This window comes from Ambystoma mexicanum, chromosome 1q (assembly GCF_040938575.1).
Source record: "Ambystoma mexicanum isolate Mex_15411 chromosome 1q, UKY_AmexF1_1, whole genome shotgun sequence".
In the NCBI taxonomy this organism is placed as follows: Eukaryota; Metazoa; Chordata; class Amphibia; order Caudata; family Ambystomatidae; genus Ambystoma; species Ambystoma mexicanum.
This window is the reverse complement of record NC_090922.1, coordinates 873420279-873442684: the sequence shown is the minus strand read 5'-3', so window position 1 is coordinate 873442684 and position 22406 is coordinate 873420279. Positions and strand designations below refer to the sequence as shown.

Genomic DNA, 22406 nt, shown 5'->3' with positions numbered 1-22406 from the left:
CTTCATCTGGCTAGCACCACATCTGTGCGTCATCATAGAATTCCAAAGTTTCCCATGCCAGCGTACAGTCTGAGTGTGACTTGAGTGTTTGTGGGGCTACTGTACCTGCCCACAGGATAAGTCATAGAGTGATCCATGTAAAACAGCTCATGTTCATTAAAGTGAATCAGCACTACATTGAGGAAGAGTATGGCTAGGCACCTACCCAGAGCCAGCACATCAGCTCCTATGATGAAGACCTGCTGTTCACTAAAACCCCCAAAATTAAAAGTGGAAAAGGGTTGTTTAGGGTGGCTTGTGGTTGTGAAATGGATATCTCTAGTGAAGGAGGGCGAGGTGAAATTCTCCTATCAGGACATGATTTGACTTAAGTCCTGCTCCTAGGTTATAATAATGTAAAGCCAAACTAATGGTGGAAGAGCTAACATTCAACCATTCAGCATTTCTGAAAGCTTCCAACATGAGCATTATTGGGTTCTTCCAACTACATGGGATGTGTCAACATAAGACTTTTATGGCTGGTTTTCCTCTTTAAATGAGAGCCAACACCATGATAAATGTTCACATTCTCCACACTACAGAGCTGTAAATATGAGAATATGTTTGCTTCTACATGCACTATTCAAGAGAGAAACAAACATAATGTTTTCTTAGGGTCCAAGAAGGTGATGGTGCACAAAATGCAGTGGTAATAGCGTTTCTGCTGCATTACCGCACCAATCAGTCCTGAACTTGGGTGAAAGTCAGAGGATTCACCTCCAGCTGTCAGCTGGAGGTGAATACACTGACGTTCTGCCCATCGTCAGCAAAATGAGCATGGCACAATTACCACCACAGTAATTGTGCCAAATATTCCCCATTGAGTCCTACGGACTAAAGGAAAATGGGAACTTACACCATCACAGCTACTTGTGATCGGGCGCTAATACCGCCGGACCAAGTGGCCGTAAGAGTAATTGCATTGGGCGGTATTACGGAGGATTTACCACCAGGATACTGCCCAGCTTATAGTGAGGCCCAAACACTTTTCAAAAGTGTAGTCCCACTGCTGCTGACATGCTACTGGCATGACAATTATATTTACTCAGCAGCAACAGTGTGTAGCAGATCTGACGTTAATGTCAGAATACATTGCCTTGGGCTCTAAATTGTCAAGAAATCTGGGAAATTCCCCTAGCAGATGGAAATCTGTCACAGAGGGACAGAACGGCAATAAGAAGATACACATTGTGGGAAAGGGATAGAGTGATTGAGGAGAGTGCCAGAACGAGAGTGGCCGGATAGGATGATAATCATGTAGGCAGGACGCCAATGCATTTTTGACAGCACTGACATCCTCTCCCTGCCTGACCACCTACCCCTAATTCAGGCAATCGGCCTGATATACAAAGCCATTTTCAATGGGATTGTCCCATTCGAAAGAGATTTTGTACATCAGGCCCAGTGTGTGACTCCAGGCACAGCCCACATTTGCACCACAGCAGAATAGAGAGCAAAACAAGTCCACAATGTTCTGATAGTTGTAGCTGGTTCAACTAGTTGTGATTGTTCTTCCTATTCATCCCAGCATGCTGTACATTATTTTGGGGAATTACCTGAATTTCTATAGCTGGCTCAACTGGTTGCGATTGCTTTTCTTACTCATCACGGCATGATATATGTTATACTGGGGAATTACCTGAAATTCTAATATGGTTGGCAGATGTTTTATCCATATATCTGCAGGAGATTACTGTGGTGACAAGGGGAGGCAATGGCATATGGAAATGACATGTCAGGTTATGCCACTGGGAAAGATGTTTACTTAATGCAGGGGTGCCTGGTACATCTTTCTCAGTCTTCTTGCCCCACCACATTTCCTTCACTGTAGAGTTTGCACAGAGCTGCACATGTCCCTGCTGGCACTTATCTCTCAGGCAGGAGAAAGTACTGACACACCAAGGAGAGACACGGGCCCTCATTACGACCCTGGCGGATTTTTTCCGCCATCGGCGGACTTTTCCGCCATGGCGCAAAGTCCCTTTACGCCATGGCGGATGGCGGACTTACCGCCCCATTCCGAGGTCGGCGGGGCGGTAAGTCCCCATTGACCCATTTACCCTTCCCCATTCCCATTTCGGCCCCATAGGGCTCAATGGGAGTGGGGAAGGTGTTAATTACGCCACCGTACACTACGGTGGCGTAATTAACACCGAGGTCCCATAGCGCCATGGATTTTTACGCCCGCAAAAAGCGGGCGGAAAAATGACCATGGCGCTATGGGAACTCGTAGTTGGCGGTAAGGGGTCGGCGCAGCTAACGCTGGCGCAAACCCCTTAGCGCCAGGGTCCTAATGAGGGCCACGGACTAGAAAGTATCAGGCCAATACCCTTTCATTGGTTATGTTCTCTGGTCTACCAGGCCATTGTGCTAGCGCATAGTGTAGTTAAGGTTCAGATGAAATGTCTATGCAGTTTCAGGAAATTACTTTGTTTAATAACTTTTGAACACTGTCATGAAAAAACGGACGCACCTCCAAAGTAAATGTTTGAGGTAGTCGCCTCTGTATGCAAGATATATCCAACGGAAATAACAACATGTTTTCGGTATACACATCTTAAAATTCGCCATGTCAATGTTCCCAATCTGTTGCATATTCCTAGAACTTGTCAGGTATATGTGCACTGCAGAGAAATGTGAATATCGACTAGATATTAACAAATTAGGATTTATCTGTATTTTATAAATGCGCAGAATGTGCAGCTCTCATATGGACGGTACTAACAGGCGGATGAGTTTGACAGTTTGCACATTACGCAACTTATATCTGAAAACTCAAGTCAGGGTTGATTTTGATGTGAGTTTTTATTTTAGAAGATGTAATCAATATCTTTCAGACGAACCGTATAAAGAGAAAGACACATATGAGTTTCAAAGTGTGTAAATCCCGCCAATCACATCTCAAGGCTGACTTTGATGTGATTTTTCATGAAATGTAAAATTTCATGAAATGTAAATTGTATAGAAGTACGAACTGTAAAAGTCTTATATGCTTCTTGTATCTATTGAACACTCACATCAGTTTGAGGACTGATTTTAATGTTAGTTTTAAGGAGATGTAATGAATGTTTATCTTTCATACGAACTGTACAAAGATGGATATGGGTTGTAGTCACATACGCCTCTCACTTCAAAGTTAGAGTTGACTTTAATGTGAGCTTTCATAAGTATATGAGGCATACAATTCATGGGTAGATTGAAAGTACATTTTATATATAAATTAATCATAACATTTAGTATATGTGTACACTAATAGCACACACTCTTACTGTGCACGCTACATCAACATATACATTCCTATGGCACATGCTGCTCTGACATGGGTTTTTACGACACACGCTCCTATAACATCGTTCCTACAAGACACACTCTTATGACATATCCTATGACACCAGCGTGCGCTAGAACCTTGAAGCGTCTCTTCTGCTAGATGGAATTACCAATAAAGATCTCAGGCCAAATAACTGGACAGACTCAGAAAGTATGGCAAATATAAGACTGTATTCTCAATTTAATAAAGTAGGGCAAACTGGCGAAAAATTGACTGATGCTCACACACTCACCCATAAACTTGATTATACAGATGTTATATACCCCAATATGTGTAATCTATTATGCCATCCGACATGGCAAACTGCAAAGCCTATTGAAGGGATGGAATGGTTAAGGAAACATATGTAACTATGGTATAGATAGGGGTTAGTACTTCATTGGCTGCCCTTATCTGTAAAGGCACACCTAAAACTACCTCTAAATACATATAATACTGATTATAGCAGAGAACATGGCGGCAGATTAGTCTATGCAACATTGTATAGCACAATGCCCCAAAGACCCTCTGATTGGTTGGTTTTATCACCCAACCTTGAACTTTCGGCTCCTTAGCAGCAAGTAAGCAAAACGAAACTCAGGTCCTTGAGTCACATCAGATTACTCCCCACTTTTCCAATTAATCCATCATCTCTCATCAGTCAGGCCATAAGTCAAGGTTACCCATCTGCAGTTGACCTTGTAGTCTGCTCTCTGTTCTGGGACATTTGAGGGAGTGTAAGCACATCACTATCTTATCCGAAGATTAATGAATAGCCCTTCTTTTTTACTTCTGAATCACGTGTCCATTTATACCTCTATTTACTGCTGTTTGATTTACTTACACTGGGTGTTCTTGCTCCTCTTGGCCTCTATAGCTCACCTCTTGCTCACTCAGTCTTGTATAGACCTTATCCACTGTTAGTTGTCCAATACTTGGCTCTGTTTTCTTCTTTTTTAATCTAAGATAAATATGTGTTATTTACATGGCTTATCCATCTTTCTCACCGTGTCCCTTGCAATTATTCCTAAAAATAGCACCCTTGATCCGAGGCCAACATAGACTCCTCTTTATTTTACACTGAAAGCTATTTCTCCAATGTCTCCTGACCATGCATCACTGGTCTGTTGCTGAGGTATCTGGATTGAGTCTTAACACACAACGTCCATTTTCCTCTTATGGCAACCCTTGCATCTTTATATTTTCCTCTATAGCAAGCTTCTATATGTCTGATTTACCTTGCGTTTCTGTGTATTTACACTTGTTGGTCAACAAGTTACTTTATCTTCTATGTATATATGATTAGTTTATCATTGTTTACATGTTTCTCTTGTCACTTGAGTCACATCGTTACTCTTATGTTTTTCATATAAAAGTATGTCCTTGTGTATCTTCTTCATGACATCACTCTGCCCTCATCAGATTTCACTCAGTGCTCCATGATGTCCAACGGTGCTTGCTGACATCCTTCCACTCTTTCAGTATGAGGGTACATTCGGTATGGTTGCCTGAGTGCATATCGTCTCTCATACACTCTATGGGCCTCATTACGACCCTGGCGGTAAGGGGTTTACGCCAGCGTTAGCTGCGCCGACCCCTTACCGCCAATTACGAGGTCCCTTAGCGCCATGGCGCTTTTAACACCTGCTTTTAGCAGGTGTTAAAATCCATGGCGCTAAGGGACCATGGAGTTAATTACGCCACCGTAATTTACGGTGGCGTAATTAACGCCTTCCCCACTCCCATTATGCCCTATGGGGCAAAAATGGGAATGGGGAAGGGTAAATGGGGATTGGGGACTTACCGCCCCCGCCAACCTCGGAATGGGGCGGTAAGTCCGCCAACCACCATGGCGTAAACGTAGTTTACGCCATGGTGGTAAAGTCACGGCCCAGGCGGTAACTTACTGCCTGGGTCGTAATGAGGCCCTATGAGGTATAGGGACAACACATGGGGTCCCACATAATGCTCTGTTCCTGCTGTTCCAATATGACGGCAGTGAAGGGGCGGGAGCTATGGAAAAGGCATCCACCTGCTCCTCTTCATTCCCCCCTTTGGACAATTCCTAAACCATCTTTTCCTCGTCAATATCCTTCATCTTTTCTTCAAATTGTAATTTCTTAGGGATCCATATTTTTGCCACCCCCCTCAGGTGACCTGCATTCCTTATATGTTCATCCACACTCCAAGTCATGTGACAGCATTCTCCTGATGGTGGACAGAATATCCAGCATCCTACATATATGTTATGATCCCTAGGGTAGTAATACCTCATTCCTGGAGGTGCCAAGGGACCTTTATTTATATTCCCACCCATACTTTCCTCATTTTGCATTTGTTCACTCATTCCAGCATCTATATCAATCATTATCCTCATCCCAATAGCTTTCTTGGCTGTCTTCTCGCACTGCCCCACGATGATACAAAATCCTAGCAATACCAACACTAGTATTGCTCCAAGTATTTTGAAAGCATTCAGCAGCCAGGTTGGAATCCACGATAATAGAAATGAAAACCATACATCTCCTGCTGTCTCATCAGCTTCATCTTCCATCTTTGTATGCAGGGCTGTCAGCATAGTTATTGCTTCAATCAGGGTTGAATTTTCTGAATCATGAGAAAGTGTAAATGTACAGCAAGAATGCCTGACCTTGGCCAACATGGCTCATTCCATTTTTTGTAATTAAGTCCAGGACATACCTGTTTTTGGAGAGTCATCAACCTGATGGCTCTCAGCTCTTCTCTGATTTCTTTGAATCCATTTATTGTTGCATTAATCGTCTGTAACAACTGCCATCTGGTGATCTGGAGCCACTTGGCATTCGCTGCAGTCTGAAGTCCTGACATAAATATAGATGTCATTATCATTGCTGTTTTGGTGAACAGTGTATTCTCATCTGGAATGTCTTCATAGGCCTTTATTGATTTTGATGTGAACTAGTTTTCTCTTTTCAGCCGGTGAAGAATGAGCAATGTCTTCCTTTCGCTGGTGTTCATTCATTTTTGGAAATCCATCAATATTGAGGTCGGTGTGAGGAATCACTAATGCTGGAAAATGATTTACTACAATGGAGCATACTCCTCCCCAATTTCTAGGCAACTGCATGTAATCTCTGGATCCAGGCCCAATATCGGTCCGAAGGAGCGGATGAGACACACAAGTGCCCAAATATAAATATTAACTAGAATCGGAGTCAAGGAAGAACCCTGCGGCACTCCACACCCAAGGTGAGAGGAAGCAGAAAGAAAGGGGGGTATGGAGAGAGCCTGAGTACGATCCAACAGGAATGACATGAACCAGGCCAGTACCTGCCCAGATATACCTATCTGGGCAAGACGGGATAGCAGAATGGGGTGGTTGACAGTGTCGAATGCTGTTGATAGGTCTAACAAAATCAGAGCACCCACCCCACTTGCATCCACTAGCCTGGCCATATTGTCCTGGACAGAGCCCAGAACACTCTCCGTGCCCCTACCGGGTCTAAAACTAGACTGAGCAGGATCCAATAGGTGAGAGGATTCCAGAAATGTAGACAATAGAGGTGACACCACAGACTCCAAAAGCTTTGAAAGAAAAGGAAGAAGAGAGAGCGGACGAAAATTAGATAGATCAGAGGGGTCAAGAGATGGCTTCTTGAGAAGAGGAATAACCCTACCGCCTTTAAGCTCTTGTGGGACCAATCCTGACTGGCAGGAATAATTTATGGCAGCTGTGTTCTCTGTTAGAATATCAGAAGAGATCTTTTTCATGTCAGTCAGTGGGACAGCGCCAGAAGGAGAGCACAATTTGATCTTTTGGATGGTGGCTAGTACCTCTTCTGAAAATAAAGAAAAGGAAGAAAATCCTGTCCGATCGTCACAGTCCACCATTTGAAGTGGGTTATTCTCACTACTAGAGGAAGTGTTGATTGTAGTGGCAATATTAGCACGAACGGTCATGATATTTGTGATAAAATGTTGAGAAAGGGCATCACATAATTCCTGAGTAGATGCAATATTAGGGGTCAGGTTGGCTGACAATGAAAGGGACTTGACTGCTGAGAAGAGAGCCTTAGGCTGGCATAAGGAGGATTCAATTCTCTCAGTGCTGTGTTTTAGCTGCTTTAAGGGCTGCAGAGTAGGCCACAGAGCAGGTCTTATATTGTATTTTCAAGGTAGGGTCATACGTGCTACGCCATTTACATTTGGCCTGTCTAAGAGTGACCCGTGCAACTTTCAGACCGTCCAAAAACCATGGCTTAGATGGCCGTCTGAAATGTTGAATAATACGTAGTGGAGCTACTGCGTCTGCTACCTCACACAGAGCTTGGGAGAGCATAGAAAGAGAAGTGACAGGAGCCAGGCTGCATTTGACAGCAACCGCAGCAGCAAAGCCATTCATATCTGCAATGCAACAGGAGCATTGCCAGACTTTACCCGCAGGAATCTTAGGTTGCACCTCCGCTGTAATAAACCTGCAGGTCACCAGAAAGTGGTCAGTCCAAAAAACAGTTTCAACTGACTGCAAGATCAGACAGTTTTTTAGCCAGAATCAGATCTAGTGCATTGCCCAACTTATGAGTAGGGCCTAATAAATGTTGGTACAATTCAAGATTCGACAAGCTATGTATGTGATAAGGTTTGATTGATTACCCTTGGTGGTGCCACCTGAATTTACTTTTCTCAATATACTAAAGTGTATATCTGAGTTCCCATAAAGTGTGCAAGGAAAGATATTCTTTTTTGCTGCTTTCTCTCCATACACACTAATGGAACCACCCAACGTTTGTTGTTGGATAATACCTGTCCTGATTTGTGGAGGTAAGTAAAGACGTTTTGGTTGACTCAACTTGCTTAGCTCATTTGTTTTGGGGCACTGATCAGCCCCTATGACTACCAGTGCATAGGTGCCCTGCCCCTATTATAAACGTCCTTGTTTTTTTTATACTGCATACATCACCTTATAGTGAGGTGTGGTAAGGATCCTTACATTATAGTAACTTTGTGGTTACTTGCAAAATGTTGCCAAGTGTGTTTGGTGCAGCAGATAGTTTCTGTTGAGTTTGTTTTTTACTTTTTCTCGACACTTTTGTATTTTAGAGCATAATGCCTTTTAGAGAACCAAGTACTATAAAATGCCATGAGATTTCACCCTTTATTTTGGCCATTTTGTATTTTGGCCTTTTCCTGCCCTCCCAGGGCACTATACATCATGTATGGGAAAAGCTTTCCTGGTCGAAGTCATGCCAAAGCACGGTATGTATTTGTGGCCAGATGTAGGGGTTGGGAATGTGTGGTCCAAGTCCAGATACTGGCCAAAGTGTATCTGTTGCTGTGCAGATTTGGAACAGCCCTGGCCAGTTTGAAAGGTTCAGATCCTTACTATTCATGTGCTCATGGAGGGACTCCAGCTCAAATTCAGCATACGAGGAACACTCGTGTAGCCCTTCTTTTGATTGTCATTGGAGCCAAGACCTCTTCAAATAGAAGCATCCCTCTGAAGACCTGGAACTCATTTTTGCAGCCAACTGGCATCATCTTCTTCAATCATCCTGGAATGCCCTGCTTTCTTGTCTGATCTCCTGGCGCCCTTCATCTGTGTTTCAACCGCTGGAAAAATGGGAACAACGACTCTCAAGCCCCGATTAAGGAGCTGCCCTTGGAAATTCTCAGAAGTGTGCTGTGACCAACCTGTGGACTGACCAGATCCATTCTTTGGGAAAAATGAAAAGACACAGAGGCTACCTAAATTTAAAGTGAATAGGCACCAGAATGGTGGATTGCTTCATTTATTTATCTTGTTATCAGCTATAATGACATGGGTGCACCTAGGTGATGCATGTAGTTACGCCTAGAAACAATTGTGCACAGGTGCGTTATAAATGCCACATCATATCATATCATGATCCCTTGAGAACACTCACCCTACAAATGACACATATTTTGCCACACATCAGGAACTTTATTAAATTGTAAGACAATGTGAAACAGCCTGTTCTGCCAGACAGGTTTCTTATCAGCAATTGCAACCTTGGTTTATTCTTTCAAGGATATATTTACTTCAAAAGACAACCATTTATTTGTATAGATGCATGTAGAATATGTAGAATCCTATTATTACTGTACAATAATGTGTATGTCTGGCATTTGAAAATAGGCAATACATCACTGTTGACATTTATAAGATAACAATGATTTTCTAATGTGAGTTTTGGCAATTCTGGTTAGCCCTCCAGTGAAATTGATGGCCAATTAATATCTTCTTTTCTAGCCCTGCACATGTGATTAAATGGGGGATGGTTAAGTGTCCCAAGAGACTTGCAATGGGCATTTGGAGTAGATAGATGCATTTGTGTGTAATTATGAAAAACATGGCCATCTGGACTAAGATTCTTGAGTCAATCAGATGCCCCCATGCCTGCGAGCTAATTGAATACTCTTATAAACATGTCTGTAAAATGTCACCAGTAGTGAATCAATGATTTCCTGATGTGATAAGAATCATAACATTTCATATGGCATTCTAGCCTGTCTAAAGTGCAGCCCAAATTCAAAGGCTGGGATACACTTAAGGAAAGTTCCACCTTTTGAAATCAGTTAAGGCAACAAAGCTGACCAGATGGGCAGTTAAAGAAAATAAAAAATGGGGCCTCTGAGAGCTGTTTGCATGACTCACTGTGCTGAACACAGGGTTTCACAATTCGAAGAAATGAAAAATAAGACTGGAACTCTTCGGCAGAAATATAATGGGTCATTGGCATAAACATTATCAATGCATTTAAAACATATTTTCAACTTAAATCTGGAATGCTATTTCATAGAATGAAATGGAAAAGTGTGTTACGACCATGAGATCTCCCACTATCAAACAAATCAAAATCTGAATTGCCTATGCCTTTTAAAAATTCATTTGATTTTGAATATATACGTTTGCTGTAGATCTCTACGTTCATCTAGTTGAGGAAATCCAGAAACCCATATTTTCTTAATGTGCCTTATTGTTACACAACTTTATGGGACAAAAATGATTTTGCATTCAAATGTATGAGAGTAGGAAGCCCCCCACCTTTTTCACATAATTGAAAACATCATCAGCATATGAAGCATGGGGGAGTGCATTCTCTTTTAGAGTCTAACTATTAAGCAAGTCAATGGAAAATTTGACCAATCAAAAGTGTAATATCTTCATGAAAAAGAGTAGGACTATCATCACTGATTAAAAGGAAAACACACAGTGGCCCAAAACACAGTGGAATAGAATACTGCATAGAAGGGGAATACCTGTCCCAATGGGTGACTGCTGCAATAATATTTGGCGATGTTAGGGACTTGTAGACCTGATTTCCTGAAAAAGGGGAAGGTACCATGAGAGTCAAGCTTACTGGGAATTCCCTGAGAACACATGAGGGTCTCTACCTGTACAGGGCCTTAAATAATTATTCAAAAGTGAGTATAGAAACTCACACATGCAATTAGATTTGTCCCATAGAATCATTACCTTGCTAAGTCCCTGGGGTGTGAATGAACTAGGGAGGATTTGATTTTCATTAGTGAGAACTAATTTCACAAAATATACATTGATATTTTAGTATGGAATGCAACTGTGCTTCCTCATTATATTTAAAAAGATCAATGTCATGGAGGATTTGGAAGGAAAAACTGTTGATTTGTGCATTTTTTTCTTTGCAACGTGGAGCCAGCTGAGGTTCTTCAGGCCTGGTGATATATGACCTTATCTCTTGAGTCACCAAATAATTCTAGCTGATTTGATTGGTTGAGTTGCAGTTGATATAGCTGTTTTTTGTTTAGTCCCAGATAGATACACTTATGAGAGTCTAGGCAAGAGAGGACTAGAGCTCCTGTAATTTTAGTTTTCCAAGTAGGGGACAAGATTCCAAAGGATGTGATGCTGGAAGTGCAATTTTGATAATCTCTATTTTAGACGAGTTAACACAGAAATGATTATCTGTGGTCCAATCCTAGATTCTCCATAGGAGTTCAGTAAAAGGTGGATTGATGTTATCATGTTAACCTCAGCTTACCTGACAATCCTCTGAGTATAACTGAAAACCTTTTGAGAAGAGTTTGATAATTTCTGCTAGGGATTTAATGTAAATATTGAGTAGCCATGGGATTAGGGTGGAGCACCGAGGGATGTACACTTACTGGGGGAAATTGTTGTGTTGAAGGCTCTCATTTTAACCCTCCGTTTGCGTTTTCCAAGATAGCTGGTGGTCCACTTTGAGGCTGCACCATCTGTTCCTATCTGAACTTTTGATATTTGTATTAATGTCTGATGGTTTACTGCGGCACAGGCAGCCTATAGGTCAAGGTGTACTATGGATATTAGTTAATTGCTGTACTTTCAGAATTTCCTCTTTCAAGAAATGGGGACTTGTTTCTGTATTCCTTTTTTAGCAAAATCCAGATTGTTGTTCACAAAGTAGAAGGTTATCTACACTATGTAGGATCTGTTGGGTTAAAGAAATTTCACAATGTATGTAATTTTAGATATATGTACTTAGTTAATGCGTATCTGTCGGCTTGTACACAATGGGCCTCTTTACACGGATGGTGCTAAGGGATTACCGGCACCGTTAAGGGCACTGGTGCCGGTAATCCCTTAGCGCATACTACGAGGTCCCTCAGCGGGTCCCGTCCTTAATGTGTGGCCAGACCACACGTTAAGGAAGGGACCCGCTGAGGGACTTCAGGGCAAATAACGGTACCGCTAATAGCGGTACCATTATTTGCTCCTTCCTCATGCTCATTGAGCCCTAGGGGGGCGCAGATGGGAATGGGGAAGGGCCTTGGTGAATGGGGAATTACCATCCTTCCAACCTTGGAATGGGGCGGTAATTCCCCCATTCACCAAGGCGGAATCGGTAAAATACCAGCGGCAACCATGGCGCTAATAGCGCCATGGTTACCGCCGTCCGTGTAATGAGGCCCAATGTTTCTAAGAGGGGTATCATGGTGAAAGTCTTTAGTGATGTCAGTATACTGACTTATGTTTTGTGATGCATTGCAAAATGAGGCCAGTTGTCGCATCAGTTAAGCTCAGTTTTCCTTGATCAGGGTGGCTGACGGTGGGTAAGATTGTTTCATTTCTAGGTGATGTTGATCAGCCCTTCAGTTGTAATCGGGTTGAATTCCCTAAACATAGGCGGATGGTTCTGGTGTATGGTGACTGCTTGATCTGATCATTTCTGGTTATCAATGTTGACTTTAATTTTGGCAATTATATACAAAGAGGCCCTAACAAGAACGCTGACCTGTTTCTGTGAGGGTGTGGGATAATAACTGGGTGAGTTCATTCTAAATTCTGAAAATATCTTTAGTTTCACATTGTGCAGAAGCGATAAGGTTTTCATAGAATAGTTTTCTCTTTCTTACAATGGTTCTATGCTAGACCCTGACATGAATCTGAATGCCAGTTTAACATTGACAGACTTTGACTTCCTACTTGCATGCTGTATAGTGTCATCAAACCATGTTGTATTGCATTTGTTTATGATATATATTATTTTTTTTTTGCTTCCATGGTGCCATAATGCCCAGTTCTCTATTGATTTATATGTTTAGATGTTCTTGTAAGAGGGAGGATCTAATACACCAGGACAAACCTCACATTGAAATAGATCTCTCCTAATCAATGTGTTGGGTCACTGTATTTTGAATGAAGGTGATCAAAAGAGCATTTGTTTAAGGAGTTTTGAAATCTAAGTAGATCCAACTGCAGAGGGTGAGGGGATTTTGGGATGACACATATGGGAAAATTGAGTAATTCACAATACAATATGAAAGTTATGTATTGTATAAATCCTATATGTTCTGTGAAATATCTTTTCTACTTCTAGACGTGCTATTTGTTATTATTGAATCCCATTCTATTTAGAATGCTCAAAGTTATTCAGAGTACTTTGTTAAGGGAAATTATATATGTAGCATCTGTTCAGTATACACAAAGAGGATTAAGGGCACTGCATTACCGCACATGGCAAGTTGAAGAAATAAGAGGACATCCAAGTCATGAGGGTTTTTAAAAATTCAAACCTGTTGCCCATTACCTGTAAATGTATGGTTGAGGGCTTGCCCACCATTCCTAACTCATCCAAAATAATTTCTTTCGATGTACTTTTATATTTTACCAGAGGACAGTGATTTCATAGGGTGCAGTGCTTGGTCTGGTTTACATAACCAAAATATAAAATAATACATGTATTTCTTTTCAGATGGGCTTACAGCTTTCAGAAGTTTTCTTAAGTCTGAGTTCAGTGAGGAAAATGTGGAGTTCTGGGTTGCATGTGAAGACTATAAGAAGATAAAGTCTCCAGCTAAATTGGCTCTGAAAGCAAAGAAAATATATGAGGAATATATACAGACTGAGGCTCCAAGAGAGGTTAGTGCAATGCGTTCTTCTTTTTTTATCTGACATTAGAGTTGATATAAGCATTATATCATCAGCCTTTCATATTTGAAAGGAACAGCAATGGTGGACTGTACACTGCTGGATAAATACTCTAAGCTGCCACCCCTTCACCCCCCATCTCTTCAAAATGAATGTTAAATAGAGTGATGTTTTTATTGAAACCTGGACACTTTTTACTGTAGCACTGCCGCAAAAACACTTCAATAGATGATGGTGGCTGTGGAGTTGTCCAGCGAAACCCAACCAAGAGATGATAGAATGGTCTGGTGACCATGCACAAGAATAGAGAGCATCAGAGGGATCTTAACTGGTGGTGGCATGCATTAATTTGACAATACCCCATGTTGCTAAATACCTGTTCGTCAGCCTTACCCGTCAGTGGTAGCACTGCCTGTGTGTCAGCAGCAACTGGAATGCCTAATAGACTATGTCATATTATTTCACACAGAAACAATATTTCAGAACTACAATAAACAGGTCACTTGCAATCATATATATCACAATAAACCATCTAAATCATGTAAACAATGTTATTATTCAAGAGAGTAGTAAGGAAGGAAACAAATATAGTTACATATTTACAAATGTTTCCCCACATCATGTCAGAAGTGTTTCACCTATTACAGGCTTGAAATGTTACTTGCTCCATGAAGTTTAGAGTAGAATTCCCCGTAGTTTCTCAAGTTGTTGTATCTGGATAGCTTGTTGTCTACTTATGACAATTGTTTATCCAAGAAAATAAATATTGCTACATATTTTCCAGATATGTACCAAAATCATTTCAAAAGCATTTCACTGATCACAGGCCTTGAAAGCAGCTCACTACACTGCAGAGAGACAATGCATTCCCTCAATCAGTTGCTGAATTCTTTGTTTCTGAATAGATTTCCGTCTCCCTTTGATAATTGTTTATCCAAAACCTACCACCTCTTTGATCGAAAGACTTAAACCATATAAACGTTTTCACCTGAAAATGAATTGAAAACACTTTCTTATCTCTAATATAGGTTAAAGTCCTAGCTCCAGATTCATCTTCTCAAAAATGTTCCCTTCATTAATCCCATCTTCTTCACTGTTAAGAATACATATGTATATTTCATCCCGCTGCCCTGTTCACACTTCCACCAGGTGACCTCACTTAAAAACGTCATCAAATGCATGTTTGCATAACTTCAGTATCAGCAAGACAATTTTGTAGAATTAGGTGATCACACATTACGATATAACTCTTGGGAAAGACTTTAAGCCAAGTGATGGATTAAGATCCAAACTTAAATTGTGAAACCATTGCTAGTGTTTTTCCTTCTCAGTCATTGACATCTCAGAACAATAAATGAAGTGATTCAAGGATAAAGGTTTTCCATCTGGAATGTTTCCCTCTGGATATACTAGGAAAGGAGCTACGCGATAATGTCGCGGCACGAATGGACGTGGTGGAATACTGTGAAGACAAAAGCCTTGCGTTCTGAACATTTTCGAATGCCTGCCTTTTGGGATCCACGTATACGGGGGATACCCCGCCATTCACGATTGTTAGGATTAACACGAAAATGAAAGCTAGTTACATATTTGGCATTTCAGTAAATACAACAATTTTGGCTGGGCTGCATTCCCAATAATGGGCAATTCGATCATTTGAACTCGCTATTTTGGGGTTAAACGCTAGGAAGAGATTTATCAGCTACCAAATGATTAATATGTTCTATTAATATATATGTAATATATATATTAAAACCTTGCTGTTCCTGAAGGTAGGGCCAAAGCATACATTTCAAAAGTGATATTTTTAAAGAAGTGAAAAGGGCTTCATAAATCTCTCTAGAAGCATTCTAGAGAGACTTACTACTTGTGGAATCCAAAAGTCCCATTTTAGCACCCCTGCTCCAACCTTGTAGGAGCATTTCTCAAAACACTAGTCAGGATTTTTGCTTGTGAAAAGCACTTTCCATATCTTTGCAATACATTTTGAAAAACAGGCTGATGCACAGATGTTAAATGTGCCTCTGCTCATTACTTTGATACAGTTTCTCAATAATCATCCACGTTGATGAATCCCCTTTCAGTATAAGTACATCATGACCAATCTGTAAAATAATACATCTGTGCTGATATTATTCAACACAAAGCAGACAATTTTGGAGTTGGGTCTAATATATTTTAATGCTAAACGAATGTGTTTTAAAAGAGACCTAAACATGTTTTCAAACTTCATAGAAAGCAAACTGTTATTCACAATGTGAGATAAGAGAGTACTGGATGTAATCACCACAACAGTACCAGATTTAACATTTCTCATCCTTCTACACTCTGTTTGATAGAGAATGCAATCAATAATATTGTGACATAATTTGGCAAGTGCACTATGCACCTTAACATAAGAATACATAAAATGAGCACTAGCTGATTCTGAAATTAGCCCTGAAATGGTGAATCCCAGAGCCCAGTTTATCTGAGAATACATGCCCTAGACATCACTAGAAGCATAATCTGTCCAGCCATCTTATATCACCTCACATTGCTATGGCTAAGAGGAGGATAGGATGTTAGACCTTGCAAAGAGAGGTGCTGTTTTCTTTCATTCACACAGCTGCAGATTATAAGTGTTGGTTACCTTTTGTTTTTTGATGAACCCTCTGTGTTCTGCAGTGTTGTTCTTCTTTCTTGAGACTCTCCATGAAGTAAAGTGCAAGAACTGAGGGTATGGCAACACGGCTACTCGGTGGGGCTTCCGTGCTATTTAATGAATTCTTTTATCCTCGTCGCCATTGAAAGATTCTCCAACACATTGATCTTTTCATGCCCCACCATTCTGATACACTTCCGCTTAGCCAAATTTGTTTGTTTATTTGTTTGTTTGTTTTATTAATTTATAATGTGCACCAGACACGAGGGTAAGAGGGCGCCGCAGTACATGGTATGCACAGCTTACAAGGGTTACAAGGGTTACAATAGTTACAGGTTGCACTTTACATGGTGAAAATACTATAGATAGGATAGGCAGCGATGCAGTACATTATGTACAGGTATGTGTACAGTATTATACAATAAATTATATATAGGATATGATATTTATATAATGCTTGCTGGTGGTGTGGCATCGGGCAAAACAGTACAGAGCAATTTACAGTATACAATCTGTATCTGTAATAAAGGCAAGAGGATGGTAGGGGTTGCTGTTTAGTTGATCAATTGCTTCAAGTGATTGATGTCATTGGCTCTGAATTTAAGGTAGGATTTCTCAGCATGTATAGTTTGGGGCAATGAATTCCATACTTGGGCCGCCCGGACGGGGAAGCTAGCACCTCCCGCCTTAGTCAGTTTAAATATCGGAATGATAAGGGTATTGGCATAGGTGCTTCTGGAGGGTCTGGATAATCTTCATTCTATGAATCTATCAGAGAGATAGGGTGGCGCTGCATTGTTCAGGGCCTTGTGAGTGAGGGAGGCAACTTTCAGTAAGATTTTGTCTTGGGTCGACAGCCAGTTGTTATTCCGCCTTGTCTTAGAGATGTGGGTTCATTTAGGGATGCCAAGAGCTGCTCTTAGGGAATTATTTTGTAAAATTTGTATTCTTTGTGAGATGAATTTGTTAGCCCCGATATATAGGGCATTACAATAATCGAGTCTGGATAAGATAAGGGTTCTCGCTAGGATCAAGCAGTTCTCATCAGAGATGAAGTGTTTACCAGTTTTGATAAGCTTACATGTGTAAGCTGTGGGTGAGGCCAGAGAATTCGCCTGTTTGTTGAAGGAGAGGGTGGCATCTAGGTAGAAGCCAAGAGTCTTCACTTCCTTGGCAACATTGATAGTGTTTCCATTGATCTCGATGGCTTGATATGTCTAGCCTAGTTTTTTTAGGGCGGAGTGCGTGCTTAGAATGATTAGCTCTGTTTCTCGAATTCTTCTAAAATCCATGGCAAAGACTTAACCGTTTACTACCAGAACTGTGCTATCCTATACAAAGACTCTGAACCATTGACTTTGGCCAAGCCTATGAACTGAGTTGATGGTTGTAGTTTACTGAAACCCTTTGCCCTGCCTATGCAAGTATGTGTGCTATTGATTCTTATAACCTTGTCTTTTTACCCCTTTTAAAAGTATCTGAAGTGCCATTTTGCTCCCACTTCAGGGGAGCTGAACTTGTTCAGTATTTTATTGGTTGTGTATTTGTAGTGTAGTAGTATATGATATTGAGCTGCTCTTGCTAGTGTAATGTTTTCAAACTGTGTACATGTATATTCTTTTACCAAGAAACCTTGAGTAAGTGTGTATTTGAATGACTGTGTTTATTCGTCCTGTATGTAACTTGTTCTACTGCTCACTCAACTCTTGAGATAAGTCTGGCTGCTCAGCCACTGCTACCACATAACTGTGTAGTACAGACTTGTACCAAAGGTGAAATTGTACTGACACTTGTAGCCTTAATTGCATGTAGTGTTCCCAAAGGGTACTGCATGTGATTCTGCCTAACAACCGGCTCTTTTTGCAACAGTGCTGGTGCATCTGTCAAGGTCAGCGAGCGGGTGCCATTCTGCCTGCCAGGTCAGACCCGGCGGGCGGAAAAGCACCCCCTCGCAGAACTCAGAGTATATCGGTCTGGTGACAATGGTGCTGGTAGCTTACCGGCACAGTTGTTACCGGTCCGGCATACTCGTAATGAGGCCCAGGGTTTCTATGCCCTTACCAAAAGGCAATCCCAAAGAGTTACTTAGATTGGGTACATACAGGCCAGAGTGGGACTCGGGCGAGACACTTGCGGGCACGCAGAGTGAGGGGAGACAAAGAAGGGGGCGACAGTTAGACCCTCTCTGTAAAAAAGCAAGAAGTGTCTGCAAGAAAGTATCTGTAAGAATGCAGGCATCCTTCATGACATATGGAAGGTGACGAGTAATAGGACGAGGAGGTAATAATGCATTCATATTAAAGGCAAACCTCTGGACAAAAAGAAGGATATTTACTATCACATTTCTATTTGACAAAAGAACATAGAATGTGGTGAGAAAAAGCAGGACTCTGTGAAATAAGGATTACCACCTTGTAATCAGGGCAATACTCTTTAAATAATCATGGGCCCATTACAAGTTGTCGTTTTGTTTGGCTTTCACCTTTCCCCTGCATGCAACTTGAAAGATGCCCCTTTCATAGCTTGGATGCTGGTGTTCATTTTCAGTGCAGTGATGTGGGACTTGTTCTAGATGACTGTGGTTTTGTTGGGAGCTCTCAAGGGTGGAACTGCTGGATTATGCACAGTGATGGGTCCCAAAACGTCCTTTGCGTTTTGCCTCCGCTTGAATATGAAGTGAAGCATTCCCATCTAGATCTCTACTGAAACAACACTCTGCTGGTGTTCACACTCCTAGCAGCCTCTCGTGGTGAACACTAAACTCCAACCATTGTCTCTTCCCTCACAGGTGAACATCGACCATTTCACAAAAGCCGTCACTCTGAAGAACCTGGTTGAGCCGTCAGCGAGCAGCTTTGATCTGGCCCAGAAGAAAATCCATGCCCTGATGGAGAAGGACTCCCTTCCCAGATTCCTGCGGTCGGACCTTTATCTGGAACTGATTGAGTAGCCATGTGGCCGGGCTGTGCAAGGCAACCCTGGAGTCACAACAGGGCTTCCTGTGTAACGTTTTCCGCAAGCCAGCATGTTGTCTGCACAGCAGCTTAGCCTTAAATGCTCCAACGCGATTAAGTGTTGCTAGTGCTTGTGCCATGTTGTTTTGAAAAACCGTGCGTCATTAGCTAATGACAGACTGTGGGCCTCATTACGACCCAGGCGGTAAGTTACCGCCTGGGTCGTACCTTTACCACCATGGCGTAAACTACGTTTACGCCATGGTGGTTGGCGGACTTACCGCCCCATTCCGAGGTTGGCGGGGCGGTAAGTCCCCAATCCCCATTTACCCTTCCCCATTCCCATTTTTGCCCCATAGGGCATAATGGGAGTGGGGAAGGCGTTAATTACGCCACCGTAAATTACGGTGGCGTAATTAACAACAAGGTCCCTTAGCGCCATGGATTTTAACACAGGTGTTAAATCCTCCATGGCGCTAAGGGACCTCGGAATCAGGCGGTAAGGGTCGGCGCTGTTTACGCCGCCGTAAACCCCTTACCGCCTGGGTCCTAATGAGGCCCTGTGTGTATATGCGGCCTTAAAAGCCCTTTTTGGAAATATGTCATCGTAAAATGAAGTGGCCTAACTACTGATAAAACCAATGTGTCGGAATCCGGACCTTTTGGAAGCGATGGTTGAAGAGGTCAGATGCGGCCCAAGTGCATGCAAAGTTCACACCACTTCCATACCACATAACCCAGCAATACTTATGCTGTCCCTTCTAAGTGTCATTTGTTGGAAGTGGGAGCAGGAGCATGCTTAACTATTCGTCTAATTGTTCCATCTAATGTAGGCCCTACTATATATATGCAGGGTGGCATAACCCGCCTGGTAATGTTGGCAACCGATAGGGCAACACCTAGCCTGGGGCCCTATCACACAGTTCTTATTTGTTGTATTAGGCTGTGAGCGGAAAAATGGCAGTTTAAGATGACAAAATCCTTGATCCGGGCCCGTGTGTTACATTTTATTTAAGTGCAGATATAGGAGCATGGCACACAGAATGTCATTAACAACTGCGACATTGAGCTGAAAGTATCATTTTTTAAAGCAACATGGACTTTAAGCAATAGGCTTCTGCGCACTTTGGCAAACTGCATTAGCTTCCACAACTGAGGTGGCCTGATACATACGGCACCACCGACGGCCTTGCACAGCCCACTTCCATGCACTGGCCCACTTCGATTTTAGTCTTGTGTGTTGTGTACTGAACAGTAGCATTCATGTGTCTGTCATATGTCCATTCTGTAGAGAAATGCCAGCACTGTACATGTATTTCCCGAAACAAAACATCATTTGTGAGTTTTCGTTTTACACCATATGTGTCTACACAGTGATTTAATCACTTAATTCTCGGTTGTAAAGACTGCATGTATAATTTTTGGTCACAGTAAAGCCTGGTTACAATGAGATTTTCGACTGCATATACAATGAATTGTATCCGTGTGACCTCGTATCCATGCATGGAACTGTTTTTATTACACTCTAACCCAGGTATACATCCCAGTTATCTGCCAATCTGCCATCTACCCATTTATTCCATCAGTGCCAGAGGGAATATGTTCTGTATGTCTTCCTGATCCATGTATTTTCCTTTTTATCTTCTAAATAGAGTACTATTGAATCCAAGTTGCAGGATCCTGGTCCAAAAAATCCTGGGCTCTAGTGCCTAATGGCAGCACTTCCTGGGTTGCACTTTGGGAACCCAAATGCATAGATTTGGTATGTCGTGACATCTCACGACATGACATCCACAAAGTTCACATGTAAACACTTTGGAGAGAATCCTCAGAAAACTCGGGCACAGTTCAGAATGTACTAAAGATGGCAATTTTTGCAACCATGTGTTAATGCCATTATGCAGTATGACTAGGGTGTTGATCAGCTGTTTTTTTAGACTTTGGGTCAATGGCAGCAAACCTCACAATATCTGCAGTGGTCAAGCACATTGAGTGATCTCATTTTTTTTAATAAAAATGCAGAGAGGACAAACCTTTTCATTGGCTTTTCTAATCTTTAATTACCTGCTAAGTCTATTGATGCACTGCCAATTTAAAGGCCAGTGAAGTGTGTCAATTATTTAAAAGACATTGATCACGTTGCACATACTGCGAGAGTGTCCTCGTGTGTTGACATCCCAGACATGTGGATTCGTCAAGATATCAAAGAAAGGTGACTCGTTTCCCCGACAACAAGACATTTAGTTCTAAAAAGCAAAATATAGTTTATAAAAACAGAAAATAACGAGTTTGGCATTTGCCCATAGAGATCACCTCATAAACTGCCTGATTGAAACAGCCGATTTGAGCATTGCTTAGAAAAATGTAGCAAGTTTCTTTTAAGCCTTGTCAGGTGAAGTCACCCTGACCCGCCCTGTGGTCTGGAAAGAAAGTGACATCATACACTCCATGCATTTCCCTGTCAGTCACTGACTATGGGCCTCATTACGACCCAGGCGCTAATGGGTTAACGGCGCCGTAAAAGGCTGCGGCGCCGTTTACCTATTAGCGCCTAATTACGAGGTCCCTTTGCGGGACCCGACCTTAATGGCTGGTTTTACCAGCCGTTAAAGTAGGGTGCCGCAAAGGGACCTTGGTGCTAAGTACGGTGCCGCAATTTGCGGCACCGTACTTAGCGCCTTCCCCATTCCCATTGAGCCCTATGGGGCAAAAATGGGAATGGGGAAGGGCCATGGTGGCATGGGGAATTACCGCCCCGCCAACATCGGAATGGGGTGGTAATTCCCCATTCCGCCATGGCGGACACCGGCATGGACCATGGTGCTAATAGCACCATGGTCCTCCGCCTGGGTTGTAATGAGGCTCTATATCTGAACTATCTGATGAAAAGCAGGCCCGAGTATTACGTTTTGAGAAAGTTAGCAATTTCACAAAAATCTGTGGAGTTTCAGCGCAGTTTGGAAAAGCAGAGATCTTTGAAAGGGGTGGATGTGCACAGAGTAAGAGTCAGGTGCATTAATATTGAGGGGGAAAAAGAGGGACTATGCTTCTCAAAAGGTTGGTTGGGAC

The 22406-nt window shown here is 42.0% G+C and overlaps 1 protein-coding gene across 1 annotated transcript in view; it reads left to right on the top strand.

Moving 5' to 3' along the window:
* Nucleotides 1–19477, top strand: part of LOC138538382 (regulator of G-protein signaling 5-like) — a 270644-nt gene extending 251167 nt beyond the window's left edge. The window contains exons 4-5 of the mRNA XM_069641526.1: nt 13564–13730; nt 19172–19477. Of these exons, the coding sequence (XP_069497627.1) occupies nt 13564–13730; nt 19172–19333 (329 nt within the window). The 3' untranslated portion in view covers nt 19334–19477. The remainder of the gene's footprint in view (nt 1–13563; nt 13731–19171) is intronic.
* The last annotated feature ends 2929 nt before the right edge of the window (nt 19478–22406 follow it).